Below are 18,206 nucleotides of genomic sequence, written 5' to 3' on the forward strand. Positions count from 1 at the left end.
ACCATAATCCTACAATGAGTTTGAATTTTATGTTCAGCTTTTCAATTTGTAGTTTAGAGTAGTGAACGAGACTTCGTATGCATTATATAAGAACTTATTATGTGTGTTATCAGAAGTCATATAGCTGGGCATTGAGGATCAGTAAGGTTTACACATTTATATTATTAAAATGTAAGAAATCACTTGGATAGTTCAGTTTATTGCAGTGGTTCTCAAACTAGGGCCACTGCTTGTTAACGGAAAGCCCCTGGCGGGCTGGGCTGGTTTGTTTACCTGCCGCGTCTGCAGGTTTGGCCGATCGCGGCTCCCACTGGCTGCGGTTCGCCGCTCCAGGCCAATGGAGGCTGCAGGAAGGGTGGCCAGCATGTCCCTTGGCCCACGCCGCTTCCTGCAGCCCCAATTGGCCTGGAGCGGCGAACCGCGGCTAGCGGGAACCATGATTGGCCGAACCTGTGGACGCGGCAGGTAAACAAACCGGCCTGGCCCGCCAGGGGCTTTCCCTGAACAAGCGGCGGCCCTAGTTTGAGAACCACTGGTTTATTGGTTTTGCCTTGTAGATGAGTTTTCTAGGCAATTTCACACCTTTGCCCCCTCATTCTCTGCACAGACTTTGAAAACTGATTTGTTTGACTTTGTTTAAAAGGAATATAGAAATGTAACATCTGTAATGGGTCCTTAGAGGGATACCTCTTCTCTACGTTGGAGAGAACATTTTCTAGTGGTTAGAGCGGAGGGGGGGGGGGATTGGAGTCCTGAGTTCTAATCGTGGCTCTTTTACTGACTTGCTGTGTGGGTATGGGCATGTCACTTAACCTCTCTGCAAAATGGGGGTAACAACACTTACCATACCACCAGTGAGGTGTTGAGGAATAGTTAATTAATATTGTAATGTAATATACATTGGGATTGTTGTATTATTTTATTCTATTTATGAAAATAAGTAATGCCATACAATTAGTACTAAGTGTACCAGTCTGGACCGGGGAATTATTTATATGTTGTTGGGGTGGGGTTGAGATGTAGATAGCCTAAAGCTACCTTGGGCCATCTTTAACCCACTACACTTTTTCTCAAATATACTTGTATTCTTCAAGAGGAAAATTCACAGCAAAACATATCCCCTTTTCTGTATTTTCCACTCTTTTAAGAGGCAATCAGTGCATGGTGTTTGTGCTTAGTTATGCTATGATAGAATTGTAGTTATAATCAAATAAAATGCTTCTGAAAACAGTACTCAGATGATAATCACATTGAGTAAAGTATGACAGTTTTTAGTTACCATGATAATCACTGCAACCTTAATGCCTGTGGGACTTTGACGTGATACTCCTGAAATTTTATGCTGCATAGATTAAGTAGTTACATGACAGTGTGTTCTACAATTCCCCCAAGTCTAGTCTTTGTTTAATGCAACCTATAATGACTTTTGTTTAGTCCTAATGATAAACTGTCGGTTTTGTTGGTTATTACTGCATGTTCGATTAAAGCATTAAATCTGTTTGCTTTCAACAAATAAAACTGTTAGGGGTTTTTTTTAATATACTGTGCTTACTTTCTGATATAGGGTCACTGGCATGGTATGGCACTTTATTTGACATGCTTCATGACTTCATGAGAAGCTGGTGTTTAGCTTAGATACTGAAGCAAACTATTCTATAAAATATTATGCTGTAAATATAAACCTTTATGAACCTCTTGGGATGGCCCTTCTAAACAGAATTAAAACATTCCATGATTCAAACCTATAAAATGAAAAGTAGCCGCTGCACTGAGTATTAATTTGCAGTGTGAAACCCTAAATATAAATTGGCATCGGCTCAGCTATCTTTGAAATTCATATTCATCATAGCAAAAAACAACAAAAAACCCTCCCATGATCCCCAAACAGGAGATGAACTAGGCAGTTTGTATTATACTATATTAAATACAGCATTTGTGAGGAAACTATATTAAATTCTTTAAATCAACCTCAGTTTTCATTTTGTTGTTTATTTCCTTTCTATTCTAAAGAGCCACCCTATTTCACTGCTGAGCCTGAGAGTCGAATTTTGGCCAAGGTGGAGAAAACAGTGGACCTCTTATGTCAGGCAATGGGTGAGTGCGCAGTACATAAAGTATATGAAGCTGCTTAAAAGGGGTACGAGCTTGGAAAAAATAAATGCACCCTCTGTTGAATAAAGCACCCAATACCAATTCCTAACATTTCGGGGTAGATTTCAGTGAGCTATGACCATTTACAACATCTGAGGAGCTGCCCCTTCACCTTTAGAAAATTGGGCTGTTCTTTTAGTTTTGTTTTGTACGTGTGATGCAAGTAAGTGGAATTTTGGTATAAGAGCTGGGTAACATTAATGCTGCTTGTCTCCTGGGCAAAATAGCCCCTGCTCCTTCCGTTCATGTTCCTTGCTTTAGAGGATACTTTCTACAATTGTAGTTGGCTAAAAAGGATTACGGTCTTGAGCCAGTAAATTAACTGAAGTAAAACAATGGCTTTGGGACTCATAACTTGGGATGCCGCGAAACAATCAATAATTCCAATACTTAAACCTCCTTGTTGAAAATTATGGTGCTTTTACACTGAGTAGAAATGTCAGTTGCACTAATGTTAAAGTGTAGTTACACTTCTACAACAGCACTCTTTCTTTCCGTTTTTAATTGGAAGGTGTTTTAATGCCATAACAACCTTCAAAATACTTATAACTGGACTTAAAATGAAATGCTTTTTTCGATACAATTCCAAAGAAGCAGAAGCATGCCTTCTAATTAAAAAATAGGAAGCATCATAATCTAGTGATTAGAACAGTGAGCTGCAAGTTTCTAACCCTGAATATTATGTTCAACTCTGCCACTGAATTGACTTATGACCTTGGCATGTCATTTAGCCTCTCAATGCCTCAGATTCCCTATCCATAAATGGAGATAATAGTGCACACCCAGTAAAATGCCTTGAGGTCCTGAGATGAAAGGTGCTATAAGTGCAAAATATTGTCATTAAAACAGTTATATACACAAGAGCACTGTGAGAAAAATGTAAATCATTAACTATTTCAAATACTACTTTCCCAACACCAGCTGTTTTTGACAACATGAATGTTCTTTATAGCATGTTGTTGTTTCCATTCCCACTAATTCACCCCACCCCCTGCCTGTGCCAAATAAGGTGCTGCGGAGTGCTATCAGTTCATATTAAGGTAAATATATTGGGATTTTTCTGTTACCCAGATGAGATTCTCACCCAAGTAGCTGTTGTTGTTTTTTAAATCACACCATTAGCAAAACTGGCTATAATAGTATTTTTCTGAGATTTGTCAAGTGTGTGACAAGCAAATAACTCGAGCCTCTGGACTCTCTGCCGTGCCCAATGGGAGAACTATCTAAAACCCCAACTGCTTGTCAGCTATTAAAAGAAAAAACCTCTCCTTGAGAGGTCATGCAGACCTCATGGTGCTTTCTGACTTCTCTTCCAGACCTACTCTTCCTTCCATCTAGCTCCCTGGGGAACTAGCAGGGCACACCTAAGCAGTCTTATGGCCTGGATCCTGTTTGTGCAGTGGAACCCTCTTATAGCCAAATCAATTAATATACCTTCAATGTGGATCCAATCCATGGACAGCAAGGCAGTTCTTCTGCCAGAGTCTTGGTTAGCTGCATAACAGGCATGCAGAGGGACTCCTGGCCACACACCAGCTCAATATAAATTAGGAAAGAGTAGGGATTAGAGGCACAGGAGTGATTGGGGAGACACTAGATCTGTAATTACACAGATCAAGCTGCCACAAATCCTTAAAAAGAGGTTGCTGCTTCTGTTCCAGCTCAGCTGCCCTATGCCGTGGCCACAGGTATGAAGGTGGATTTGACTTCACCCAGCTCCTGTGGAAGTCTGTGCACAAAGCCCATTTACTCAGCCTTTGCGCACTGTGAGTGTGAGAGACGGATTAATTTCACAGTATAAGTAGCGATTAACTATAAATAAAATTGCAACCTGCACAGACTAGCTTTTTACTTCCTCATAAATGGAATTTCAGTATATCCAACTGTACTGTAACCAGGCTGGGGTATATATCTCTCAGCAGCCATTGATGCTTTGTACATTTTCAATGCACTTTTTTTATCCTTCCTTATTTACTTATAGAAAGCATGGAGCTGCAGGCCGCATTGGTGGTGTCATGGGAGTGCAGTTAATTGGACAACAGTTCTACCTGTGTAGACAAGTAGATGGAAGGATACTTGTGGGACACGGCAGCCCACTGGGAGATGGTGGTGCTATAAAAAATAAATAACAAAAATAATAATGTAAACTTCTCTAGTCTTTAATCCATGATCTCCATGTACAATTGCTAAAATTCAGGCCATGGCTATAAAATAGTTAAAGATTGTTAGCCCTATTTACAGGTGGGGAAACTGAGCCACAGTATGGTTAAGTTACTTGTCCAAAGTCATATAGTGAGTGGTAAAGCCAGGAATGAAGTCCAACTTTTCTGGCTCCCAGTCTCCTCTCTAACCATTAGATTAATTTTCTAATCTTGGTAGAGTGCTTTGGAAAATGTATGGCACTCTATAAACGCTAAGTATTATGATAATTTTATTTTATGAATCTTTAGATCACACTGCATCCCCTCAAACAGCAAGGTAGGACCAAGGGTTGGCAAAATGCCTACATGGAGGAATAAAGATCTTTAAAATGTTTCCTTCTCTAGATTTTCCGTTAGGACGGATCAGGGAGAAATAAAGACAAAATTCATAATTGTTTTTGCTATTTTTAAAATTTTCATTGCAAAATGAAAAAAGGGAATTTTGTACAATTTTAGAGGCAGTTGTCTCTGGGAAGATCACTAAAAGCCCAAGTGAATGCTATTGACAGGCCCCTAAATGCTTAAATAAGATCTTTGTTTATCCATATGAGATAAGTTTCATAACTGTGGGGTAGGGGAATGTATCCATGGCTGAAACATAGGAAATAAAGAGATGGTAATATTCATTTTATCAGCTGAGTTAGTGATGGAAAGATGTATTTCACGGTGATTATAGGATTAGGATTTTTTTGCTAATATTGTTAGTGGGAAGGGATTTGAGAAATGACTCTAATGTTAAAGGTAGGGGTCAAAGTATTGAATGCCAGGTTTCATTATCTGAATGCCCATCAAATCTAATGTGTGGGAAAATGGAGTTGTTATTATTTAAACTTGAAATCATTTCCAGCCTCTTCCATATCAGGAGGACTATTCCATTCTGTTTCTTCATTACTCAGTGATAACTTGTATTTGCCCAGGGGATTTTCAAAAGATGAATAACACTCTCGCACTGAGAATTCTGAACATTAGAGTTTATACTAATTTTGTATATGGGCTGTTGTATGAAATGGAAATTGTGCTTGTTGCATGGTGGTACACTGCATCTATTCATATCAAACACCACACACTGTGTACAGTGGATTTCTTTCTGAGATGATTATCGGCTTCAGAGGTGATTTTGGCAACGGGTGCATGTTTGTATAAATAACATTAGGATGAATCAAATATTCTTTTTCTGCTACTTCTTATTTTTTTTGTACATTTTTATTTGGGTAAATATAATTTTGTCCACACCCAGAGGATGAGTAAAACTTGAAAGGAGACACAAATTGATATGTTATGTCATATTAGTAACTTTGGGATTTTCAAAATATTGGTAATATTGTGCTCTTCTATAGTGGCTCCCATCTGAGGATTTCAGTCTGCTAACATTAGGGTGAAATTCACTGCCTGCCCAAGGCTCTAGGCATCCTATGGGCTTAAATGAGGCAAAGGGCCTTCACTAGAGTGAATTTCACTCATTAAGGAATTAAACCTCACTGCTGCCCGGTAATGTAGGTAACTACTATCCCCACTTTACAAATGTGAGACACAGAGATTGCTCGGCACCTCTGAAAATCAGGCAACTTCAGTTCCCATTGACTACTTCAGTTGCCTAGATATTATTGTGATGGGTGCATTAGAGATATATAAGGTAGACGGATGGATGACAGACACAGACTGTAATGGGGTCTACAAACCCCATACCGAGTATAGATGGGGGAGTTGTGGGGAGGAGAGTCTCTCCTGTTCACAAGCAAACAGCCTAATCATACCCTCTTGCAGCTGCCAGAGCTGCCAGTCATGGAGGCAGGCACCATAGCTGCTACCAATAGAGAAAACAAGGCCTGCTATAAAGAGGAGAGTGAAGAGCTGGAAGCGGAGGCAGAAGGGTCTGGGGGGTGGCAAAGAGGTGACAATGCCACCTTTAAGAAAACAGCCAGGCAATTGCAGGGCCTAAAATTGAAGGACTGATAGACTTAATTGGCAGTGAGAGTCCAGGAACTGACCTGACCAAGAACAAACTAAGGAGGGCCAGTCAGGAGATGCAGAGATCCATCGAAAGACCACACCAGGAGACAGTGACTCTTACCTTACAATCAGTCAGTGGTTCAGATCCTGGGCTGAGTTCCAGCTGTGCCTGTAAGCTCAACACAGCTTGTGGTGGAGACTAGGGGTGGGTCAATGTCGTTTAAGCATTTATGCCCTCCCAATCTTGGGGTCATCCAGTTCCATCATAAATTAAAGCAACTTTATGGCTGCTTTACTTTAGGCCCTTGGGGGCTGTTCAGGAAGAGCCAGGGACTGCTGGAGTGGGAGGACAATGCAGGGATCATGATGGGTGGCATAGGAGCTTCTATGGCTACCCTACACCACTGAATAACTCCACTAGGAAGGGAAAATTCTCCACTGGCCCGAACTGCTGAATTTACAGTCCCTTTTGTGCAGCAGACTGGTGTGAAGTGGCTACAGCGTAAGTGAAAACCTGTGCCAGTATTTCTATATATGTGCATGCAAGAATAGAGTAATACAAAGTATGAGATGTTATTTTTAAGGTAGGATTTCTGTTTACATTTTGGTTTGCATTAATGCACAAATGTTTCAACCACCGGTGAAGTAGAAAATGAATCAAAATACAAATTTTAAAACAGGTTTACTGAATACAATATGCTGCTTGTACATTATCGCTTAAAGATACACTGCCAGTTATCATGAAAAGGATTGTTAAATTAAGAATTAAAATACCTATTACAGTCACTTCAGCATTTCATTGCTAATGTGTAATTTGCCATTTTCTTTTAATTTTGACAACTTGACTGTAGCGGGATATAAGATTTTTATTCAGGATGAAACTACACTATAGGAATTTCTATGTCACAGTGTTGCTATGGTTCACATTTACAGGACTTTGGTTTTAATCTAAAATTTTGTTTTAAAACGTTTTTCCCAAAGTGTGGTATGAAGTATGATTATGAGGAAGAAAACATGATAGGGTTATCTCCACACACTATCATTATTTGCTGTTGTTGTCATCACGCTTTCTACAGTATCTTATTGTCGTTGATAACATGATCTGTATTCACCATTGATCAAACAGTGCTTTTGTACAAATATCTATATATTTATATAGATTTTGGGTGGGGCAAGTTAGGCTACGTAGGGCTCAAATTTGTGCTCAGATATTTGACTATAACATTGCTGTGTACTTTGATTGTACAGAGTATTCGGTGGTCGGCAAAGAATAATAGTGAATTGGCTTTGTTTGATATGTAGGAGTTCCCGTTCCCACTCTAGCCTGGTATAAGGACTCTGTTCCTATCAACGAGCTACAGAATCCTCGTTACAAAGTGCTAACGAACGGGGGGCTGCAAATCCAGGGATTGCATCCTGATGATTCCGGAATCTTTCAGTGTTTTGCCAGTAATAAAGCTGGAGAAATACAGACCCACACCTACCTGGATGTAACCAGTGAGTACGGAACTATGGTAATGATTAATGAGAGCAATGTTCCCATTTCAGATAGAAGGGCCACAATCATTTGTATAGTCTTCTGGACAGCTTTGTGGGTGCAGTGGATTGATTCAGATTGATTGAATTAAATCTATAGAGGCAACACCTGCACTTCCATAACCTTGTAAGTGTTCTAGAGCTAATGCATTCACTTGAGGCTTGATCCAAAGCACGTTGAAGTCTATGGAAAGACTGTCATTAATTTCAACGGCCTTTGGATCAGGCCGTTATTGATACATTTAAAAAAAAAATTGGGGGGGAAAAAATTGGGCTCGCTCTCTTCCTTTTAGTTCTATAGTTGAGTTTTCCTTTTCTATTGCTTTATATAATTCATGCTACTGTTTTATGATTGTGTAGGATGACACTTTAGGTAGATTTTGCTTGGGGGGAATAAACACACATAAAGTCAGAAGTTCCAAGTTAAACATATTTTTCAACAGTAAAAACCAAGTTAAATGTTGTAGTTATTGAATCACTCTGCCGTCTTATTTGTTGGAAAAATTCCATGGTTGCCAATGTAATGATTTTTTTAAGCTCAAGGACAATATACAAGTACTGACCAGAATTCTTTGGGCTTTAGAAAACAGATCTGTAACAGTTCGATATCTATGTGGGAAGTGGCAGTAAAAAAAAGTAATAGAGTGCAACTGGGGGAAAATAAGAAAGAAAAAACTTAGACAATGTATTGAATGAGAATCAGATTCTAACTATTTTTGGCTGACATTTAACTTTCAAAGTTAATGTCATTCTCAAGTTGCTTTTCATCTTAAAGAACTCTGTATTATGAAGATGAAAGCAAATAGTTTTGTTTATCTAGATTTCTGTATTCCCCAAAACACTAATTTTACACCTTTCCACTTTTATCATTAAGACCTCTTGCTTGTACTTATACAAGCACTGATAGATTTTATTTTCCGTTTAGGTAATAAAGTGTGTTAGATCATTCCTAGGAGATGAATAATGAAAGGTTACAGTCACTGCTGAAAGGTTTTTATTTATTAGTGTCATGTCCTTCTCCATGATCCGCTCTATAAAAGTGGAAGTAAACCACTCCAGGATGGTATTTAAGGGATTGTTTTGATAGGTGATCCCATGATTTTTTTTACTTTTTTGATTCCAGATATTACACCAACATTTACCCGACCTCCAATGGACATTACTGTTACAGAAGGGATGACTGCAGTATTAAGCTGTGAGGTTACTGGGGCTCCAAAACCTGCCATCACATGGAAAAGAGGTAAACACTTATTCTGTTGTGAAACCATAGTGAATTCCTGCTCTGTTCTCCCCTTGAATACTTTGGGAGAGTCCATTCAGCAGGTACGTCTCTATTTTCTCTAGTTTGTTCTGTGCAAGAAGAGGATGGCTGTGTGTGTGTGTGTGTGTGTGTGTGTTCGTGCACGCGAGTGAGTGAGTGAGTGTGTGAGCACCTTGTGTGGTTTTGTTACTTAATCTTTTGGAATTTCATCGCTTAATTCATGCATTGCAAATAACAAGAGTCATGCCATTTCCTCCTCCTATGTTTCAGGGAACCAGATCTTAGCCAGTGGCTCTGTTCAGATTCCCAGGTTCATTCTTCTTGAATCTGGTGGGCTCCAGATTACTCCCGTCTTCCTCCAGGATGCTGGCAATTATACCTGCTATGCAGTCAACTCTGAAGGAGCCCTGAATGCTTTTGCTATCCTGACTGTCTGGAGTAAGGACAATGCTTTGTTTTAAATCTAACATTAATCAAGGATTAATCCGTTTTTGGTGTGCTCTCAGGAAATTGTCAAACTATTATACAGCTCCATTTAATAGAAAAACTTGTATAAATTAATAGGAATAATGTGTCTATTTAAATAAATCTATCAAATTATCCATTTTTGTGAAAGGATGAATATAAATTTTGTATATTTGGATAGCTATTCAAGATGTTTTTGCAAAAGAAACTAATTTAATAAAAAATTAGAGTGAGTATGATCTCACTTACACAGGTTTTACACTGGTGTAATTTCATTGGCGCTGATTCTCTGGCAGGGAAAAGCAGCCCTAAAGCTGGCAGAGCTGGCCACTTAAGGATTCCCCCTACCTAAAGGAACCTTCCAATGGTATAGAACCAGGGCAGGTTCCAGGTTTTTCCAAGCAAAAAAAACCCCAAAAAACAGAGTGCCGCCCCTTGAAAAGAGCCGCCCCAAAGGGCCGGAATGCCGCCCCTTAAAAAGTGCCGCCCCAAGCACATGCTTGGAACGCTGGTGCCTAGAGCCGGCCCTGTATAGAACAACCCTCATAGCTTCTGTGCCACCAGCTCCCTGACTGCTGCCACGGGGTGTGTGGCCATAAGGTCATACGTGATCCCTTGCTTACGTAGTTACCTCTGACAGTTGTTGACAGCCAATGCAAAATACATCAGGCTTCAGCTGCTCTAAATTGATTTAGGGATCAGCCTGGTACCGATCAGACTCAGGTTTGGCTTGCCCTCCACCACTACCTGGATTTGTACTGAGTATCCTCTTAGCTGGTCTACAGAGTCTGACCCATTGACTTCATCTGAGTTACTCCTGGTGTATGGGAGGTGAGATACATTCCCAGTGTGGGAAATCCAAGCTACAAGTTAAAAAAGGGAAGGTTTAACATGTTGCCATTAACAGCAGGAAAAAAAAATCCTGAGTTGAGAATAAAAATCCTTTTTATAAAAAGTATATTGCTCTCCTCTCCTTCCCTCTCTTTGAAGTGCAGCTTAGGGACTGATTATCCTTGGGGCGGATAGTGCACATTTTACATCTATTCATCCCCAAAAGAATGTAAACATTCCACCTTATGATCTTGAGGGTATCTGTGGAATATACTGGCAATAAATGTAATGTAAGACACACTTGTCATATATGGATGGCATATTGATATTACTGGCTATGCATATGGTTTAAGTATTAGAAGAATGTGTACTGCTTTATATTCAGATATATTTAATGGAGCACAGCAGGGGGTCTCCATTATAATTCATTTCTCAATGGATCAAATACCTGTAATAGATAGGGTCCCTGTTCATTTTTTCTCTCTTGCTAAACTTTTATGATTGAATATAACCACACACTACATGTACATCAATGAGAACTCCATTACAGAACTAACCAGCTTACACAGGTACAGTAGAAATAATACTGACATAGTACATGGTATTAGTAATATTAGACATAGTGCATAATGATTGTAATGTTGTTGTAGCTGTGTTTGGTCCTAGACTATTAGAGAGACAAGGTGGATGAGGTATGTTGGTGAGAGAGACAATAGAGCATACATAGAGCTTTTCTTTTTTGTGTAAGCTGAAAAGCTTGTCTCTCTCACCAACGGAAGATGGTCCAGTATAAGATATTACCTCACCCACATTGTCTCTAATAGTATGATATCTCTACTTGTACAGATCTGATTCAGTTGGTCATCTCTTGTACACCTGTGATTTCTCATTTGTTATGGGTTATCATCTCTACGGTAATTTGGGACTGCATTCCTTTTATCCACCCATCTTCCACACTTTACTGTCTGTCTGCCTGTTTTAGCTGATGATATGAGCTGCCACCACCTCTTTGCTGAACATAATAGAGATCTTTCACATTTGATCTAGTTGCTATAGTTACAAGCAATTATTGTGTTCTATGTCTCCAGCGGTGTTTGAATGAAGATAGTTTTGCAACATTTAGGAAAACACCTCTTTCTTATGAGGAACATTCACTCTCCTTGAAACTGCTCCTCTTCCACCCTCATTGCATAGGTTTGATGGGATAAGGTGCCATTTACATTTTCCTGTTTCTGAATAATTTTCAGAGTATCTTCTTCCCTTGCACAGTTTTTGACTCCAAATAGCATGCCTGGGCTCCTGAATAACAATATATTATTGTTGACTTATAGGCACCATAGATGTTCTTGGAACTTTATGACTTTGGGGTTGCCAGTAACTGGTTGCAGCAAAGACAACAAATAACATTTAGTACTCCTCTAGCGCTTTTCATATTCAAAGCACTGCCCGCAGATTAACTAACTAAAAGCTGCACATGCTGGTGTCCTCTGCTGCTTCTCTAAAGTCTCTTCATCACATACTTAGGACCTCAGCTTTACATAGTTAAATTAGACCAGGGGGTGCGGCGGGATCCACATAAAATAGTGGTAAGAGTGTCCTGCCTGTTAGATTTAACTACTGGGCAACCTTCCATATGCCAGTCAGGGAGCTTCACGCTCACACTCCCATTGCCAGAGTGAAAGAGAGCTTCTTGCCCAGAGTGACGAATAACTCGTTCATTGCCCTTTGAGAGAGACCAGATAAAAGTCTGCAATTTTACCTGAACACTGACTTCTGTTCTTTTCAGATCGCACTTTTATTGTTCACCCTCCTGAAGACAGCACTGTTATTAAGGGAACCACAGCCACTCTACAATGTGAAGCGACTCATGACCCTAGAATTTCAATCAGGTTGGTGGTATCCATTATTGTTTGTGTGGCTTATCTGAACTTAATTTTACAAACTATCAGAGTGTCATTAGGTGAGAAGTTTCAGGATCCCAGATTTCAGCATCAGACCCTTGATTACCTCATCATAAGATTGTAGACTGCATCATTAATCACATAAATTCCATTTTCTACTTCAGTCTTATGTATTATTTGCAATGAGCTATGTTCCACTTCATGACTTCAATACAGCCTTCCATGATTTTACTGTCAAGGTTAATACACTATCAATAAAACCAACTTGTCAGAAGCTGCTACTTAATGAGAGTAAAGCCCAAAGGGATCAAATAGGACTTCAGAAGTGTTTATGTTGGGAGTGCTGAAACTCTAGGAGGGGGGCTGTCCGCACTCTCTGAAACACTTTAATAACTAAGGGATAAATTCTCATTTAATTGAACCCTGTGTAATGGAGAGCAGAACTTGCCTCTAAACTGGTAGATCTGCACACAGAATTCAGAGGTAGCTCACCACTTTTAACAAAATGACAGCATTGAAATATGCACAATTTAAAGGCACCACACATGAATGAAAAAAGTTATTTGTGGCTTTGAGGATTGTTTTCAAAACGTTAGAAAATGACAGTGCAGAGAACCTATACAATTATGTAAACATTTTTAGACCATACTGGATTGTAGGGCTGTGTATACACATGTTGTGTAGCTGTATACATGTATCTAAATCTACACACACAAGGCTCGATCCTCTGGCATGGCAGCCACTTTGCATTGTGTTACTGGTGTAATCTGGCAATATACCTGGCGTAACTAGCTCAGGGAGGATCAGTCCGTGTACGTGAGAGCCTGAAATCCATACACCAAACAGGGCAGCTCTTATGCCACATTCCTTCCCTTCTGCTGTCATAAGAGTATGGGGGTGTAGCTGGAGAAAAGGGGAAGTCAAGGTGGTTCTATTTTACACTGATACTGGGCTGCATTTTTGGCCCCTTTTGGTTAGAACAATAGGGTGAATGGTCTGCACCAAATATCAGCTGCATCAGGAGAGTGCAAAGGAGAGCTTTAATTAACCTTTGCACATATACCACCTCCTGACTGTCACTTTGTGCATTTTGGCCACACCCAAGGATCTGGCCCATAAACACATATAGTATAAAAATCAGAGTTGGGTAAATACTTGTGGAACATTTTTGCAGTATTTGCTTACATTGAAAAAATGAGTTCACTTGGGCCATAACTTCCTTGCACCGCTTTTGTGTTCACTTTTTGCAAATATTTATGTTACTGAGTATTTTTGTATGGAATGGGCTAGTGTTTGATATCACAGAGATAATGAGATGAGCCAGATGAAGATTCAATCACACTGCTTTTACCTAAGAATGTGTATTAAGTTACTTGCAGTACGGTACTTCATAAAGGCTTTACCCGCACCTGTTAAAGATGGCCTACAAAATTCACTCATAATTTTGCCACTCATGAGTAATGTACTCATTCCATATATCTATATGGAATATAGATATATTCCATCATCTATACATTGTTTGTGTGTATCAAATTTTCTTTCTAGTCACTAGTCTAAGATCGAGGTCAGAAAAGTTTAAATGTCCTGAAAATATTTGTAGTGGTTTATCGGTTTAGTGCCATTTTGACTGTAGAATTTTAACAGCTGATATCACCTTGTTGTACAAATCTTTCTGAGCTTTCTTAGTTGTACTTGTTAACATTTTGAAACATTGTGACATCCAGGTATGTTTGGAAGAAGGACAGCATTGCAATAAACCCATCTAGCAGTTCCAGAGTTACAGTAGAGAAAGGTGGTACCCTCCTTATTAGCCAGACCTGGTCAGGTGACATCGGTGACTACACCTGTGAGGTTATTTCTTTTGGAGGAAATGATTCGAGAAAGGCTCGACTAGAAGTGATGTAAGTATTGCAGCTGTCTGGCTTTTGATGGCACATTATATTTGATTTTTAATTCTCTTGAGCATTTTTGTACTGTTTCTTTCTATTACTTTTTAAAGAAAAAAGTTAAGCCAGTTCTTTTTGCTAATGACACTGCCTTAAGAGCTCCTCAGTTTTAAATAGGTATATCTCCATATATTTATTTATCTATCTTATAGAGCTGGAAGGGACCCTGAAAGGTCATTGAGTCCAGTCCAGTCCAGTCTGCTGCCTTCACTAGCAGGACCAAGTACTGGTTTTGCCCCAGATCCCTAAGTGGCCCCCTCAAGGATTGAACTCTCAACCCTGGGTTTAACGGGCCAATGCTCAAACCACTGAGCTATCCCAGTCCCTTTTTGTATTTGTATGCCGCAGTGAATGGACTTCCAAATGGCAGAAGCCAGTTAGCCCTCCTGGGAGACTGTGAGCCACCACGTATAGACATGTGTGCATATTGTAGATGTTTTGAGAAATAGCAATAATAATAACTCAGCTCCAGGGACTCGAGGTTATAAAAATACATCTCCCAGTTGTTTTGCTTTCCTCAGAACTCAACAGATCTCAGAACTGTTGGTCTCTGAGGCATTTTTTTATTCTCCTGCTTGCTTTGCATTTCTAAATAAAGTTTCCTCAACCATATGCATGTCTCTGCTCTTAATGATAGTTTTTAAAGACCTTTAAAGTGCAGTATTCTGGAAAAAGACTGTTTTTTTTAAGGCATTGTGGGATTCTGTATCTTCTGTCTCTATCCCTTTAGATCAAATATGATCAGTTTACAAGTAAGATGTCTTTTTCTGTCTGCCAACTCAGCATATTCAGGCTATGGTCTGAAAATCAAACTGTTTTCTGGCTTGTGCATCATCAGCAATAATAGATAAATATTCTGCAGGCCAAATTCTGCCTTCAGTTTTACCAGTGGACCAAATTTTGCTTTCACTCACACTGATCTAAATCCAGAGTAACTTCATTGAAGTCAGTGTAGTGCAGAGAGCAGAATTTAGCCCATTATCTTAATTTAGGACAGAATTTGGTCCTGACATTGGTATTTAATTAACAATTCTGATGATGATGTGTGAGCCATAACAAAACGTCCTTCATTCACCCTTAGCTGTGTTGACTCTGTCTAACAGGAGTAAAATGCAATAGAATTGTATTGGTATCATGCAAGTCATAAGCTATGACACTGATGTATGTATGGAGCATATCTGTTGAGTATGAAGGTAATGTTTTTATATAGTCATTTTTCTGAGTTAAACTGCACTTTAGTGTAACTAAAATAGCATCTGTTTCTGCTGGTCACTCCTGATCGTCTCTTAGAGAAGATTCCTTTGACCGCCTGGCAGTGTAATGTGCTCCCCTCTGAGATTTGCTACACGGAACTCAGTTTTATAAAGCATTAGGCACAGTTCCATGGCTAGATCAGATGCCCATTTTGAGAGAGCTGTCAACTTTCTCTTGTTAAATAAGCATTCTTCCGCTCTCCTCCTGGAGTGCATTTCTACTGCTGGGTAGTCTCCAAGAGTGGGAATTTTTGAGGACCATTTGAAATATTCCCTCCACTCAACCATCTTCACTTTCCATTTATCCAGACTTCTCTGGAGCCTTTGTGGGCTTTGGCAATGTGTATGGTATTTTTTTGAAAGGTGGACAGATGTGAGGGAGGAAAGCTGCCACATCTTTATAACCAAGGCTTTGAAGCCGAGCTACAAAGCTATGTTGACACATGTCACATTCCTGTGTCTTAAGTAATCTGAATAGTTCTCAAGTCTGCTCAGCAAAAGGCAGCCTTTTATATTGTGTTCTGGAGCAGCTGCACCATCAGATGCATTCATCCCCAGAGGACGGTAGGTGGTGTTAATGTCACTGCTCACCTCTGGGGGGTTTATCAATAGGGAACAGTGTTACACCCTATAGAACTCCTGCCAGTGGAAGTTACTTGAAAGGGGCACATCTCTCAAGTGTCCTGGGCCTGTCCCTCCCTGCAACCCTGCCCACTTCCTACTCTGCTGGCTAGTTTTGGGTCCCCCTGCAGAGTGGAGCCCGTTGGCACTCTGTCCTCACTCCCTGAGGATATTCTGCTGATAGCCTATACCTCGGCTTCTGCCACAAGAATCCAGGGAATGGATCAGACCCAGTCTGTTTAGAGAACTCCAGTAACTGACAAGTTACTCAGTTATACTTTTGAATTGTAATATTTTGATCTCACTGAGATAAAGTACTGCAAGAATGCTGTTTTTTGACAACTTGCATTAATATTATTTGGCTAAGTAGCACAAATCCACAAAAAATAGAGACCTATTTTCTGCACATGTCTTCTCCTCCTAATGATGAAGTGTGTCTCTCTCTCTCCTGTCAGAATGTTTCCTTCTCCTCACTTCCAAAATGGCTAGTGAGAGATCCTGCCTTTTATAACCTCCCATCCCCTTTGTCAGATGACCCTTTGCTCAGCCTTATCAGATGATCAGAGTACCTCATCAGGTGATCCGTTGCTTAGTAACCTCTCCCCTGGAATTCAGACCAGAAAACTGGTGTGCCCTGAGTAGCAGCCAACTCTTTGTCCAACGATTTGCCATTTGAATGGATGATTGTCAAAGTTAAATGTCCTTCTGTTATTAGCCTTGTGCCAGGTGCATGAATTTCTCCTTTGCAAATTTTGGATTTTAGCTCAATATGGAGACAAAAGATAGCAGACAAGACAACCAAGTTCCGCTTTCAGAGTGGATTTTGAAGTCTGGTACAGATATACAGAAAATCCCCAATATCAACCACAATTCATAAGCTGCACATAGACAGATTCCCTGAATCGTCACAAGGAATAAAAAAGCTTCCTTCTCCAGCCCTTTGTCGGTCTTGTCTATTTAGAATATAAGCTCTTCTAGACAGGAGCTATATGTATATGTGGTGCCGAACATAATTGGTCCCCTACTGTGATACAAATAATAGATAACATTAATTGGTGCAAACAGTACAGAGTGTCTTCCCTGATGCAGATATCTCAGAAGCAAAAAGGTGTGAAAAGGGAGGTCCTAGAAAAACCTTGCTAAAGTTCAGCCAGAGATCACAGATCACCCATCAGTCCTGTGCTGGTGGTACTGGGGCACAGAAAGGAATTGCTATGTAGTGTATTCTCCATTCATTCATTTGCATGCTGGACTTCTATTTCTGTTGCATCCAAACTCATAATGTCTGATCCTGAAAGTAATTGCGAGTAATAGAGCATGCCAGCTTCATTCATCTTATCTTTATAGTCCTGCCCAATAAGAAGATATACACAAAGGAAACATCCCATTTTCCCATAGCTGAATAAACTCAGGGAGATCAGGCTGTATTTCTCCAGACATTAAGGTTTGCTGATTCCAACTCAAAAGTATCCTAAAGGTTCTTGATACATTTAAAGTATTCTATGTTAGTAATATCTATATCTGACATGACCTGCTGCACCATACCCTCCTCCCTCACCATTCATTTGAGGAATATTTTTTTGTTGAATGAATAAATGAATGTGACTGAGAATCATGGTAATACCCTACACTGTTGGGAAAATAAAATCTCCCCAAAGACCAAAATCTTTTCATTCCCCCTCCCCACTACAAAGAAAATTACTTGTTAAAAATTTAGGAGGGGTAGAAATACCTGTAATACAAAATAGACAATTTATATTTGGCAGCCAGTTCATCTTGCTAGCTTTAGTCCTTTCTCCAGAGTTTTCCACTTCCATTGTTCTTCCCCAAAATTGGAAAGCAAGGGACTGGAGCTAACCACTTACAGCAGATATCATCCTATGGACTTCAAAGTACTCCTAAGTATTTTCATTAGGAGTCACCTGTCGGGGAATTTTGGTACCAGATAAATAATGGTAGTTCTTAACAATGTGCAATAACAAAAATCAAAATGACACCTAATTAAAAAGCCATTTGCTATGGATTCCATATCCCATGTCCTCTAATAGCTTGGCAATCCCTTGCCTTTTCAGTCTGTGTGTGATGGAGCA

The 18,206-nt window shown here is 39.8% G+C and overlaps 1 protein-coding gene across 3 annotated transcripts in view; it reads left to right on the forward strand.

Annotated features, from left to right (window-relative positions):
- The window catches only part of SDK1 (sidekick cell adhesion molecule 1), a 672,364-nt gene that overhangs the window by 479,079 nt on the left and 175,079 nt on the right, over positions 1-18,206 (forward strand). For all 3 annotated transcript variants that reach the window (XM_065560139.1, XM_042853129.2, XM_065560140.1), the window contains 6 exons: positions 2,011-2,094; positions 7,605-7,799; positions 8,962-9,078; positions 9,370-9,537; positions 12,182-12,284; positions 14,021-14,197. In XM_065560139.1, the coding sequence (XP_065416211.1) occupies positions 2,011-2,094; positions 7,605-7,799; positions 8,962-9,078; positions 9,370-9,537; positions 12,182-12,284; positions 14,021-14,197 (844 nt within the window). The remainder of the gene's footprint in view (positions 1-2,010; positions 2,095-7,604; positions 7,800-8,961; positions 9,079-9,369; positions 9,538-12,181; positions 12,285-14,020; positions 14,198-18,206) is intronic.

Source organism: Chrysemys picta, chromosome 10 (genome assembly GCF_011386835.1).
Source record: "Chrysemys picta bellii isolate R12L10 chromosome 10, ASM1138683v2, whole genome shotgun sequence".
NCBI lineage: Eukaryota > Metazoa > Chordata > Testudines > Emydidae > Chrysemys > Chrysemys picta.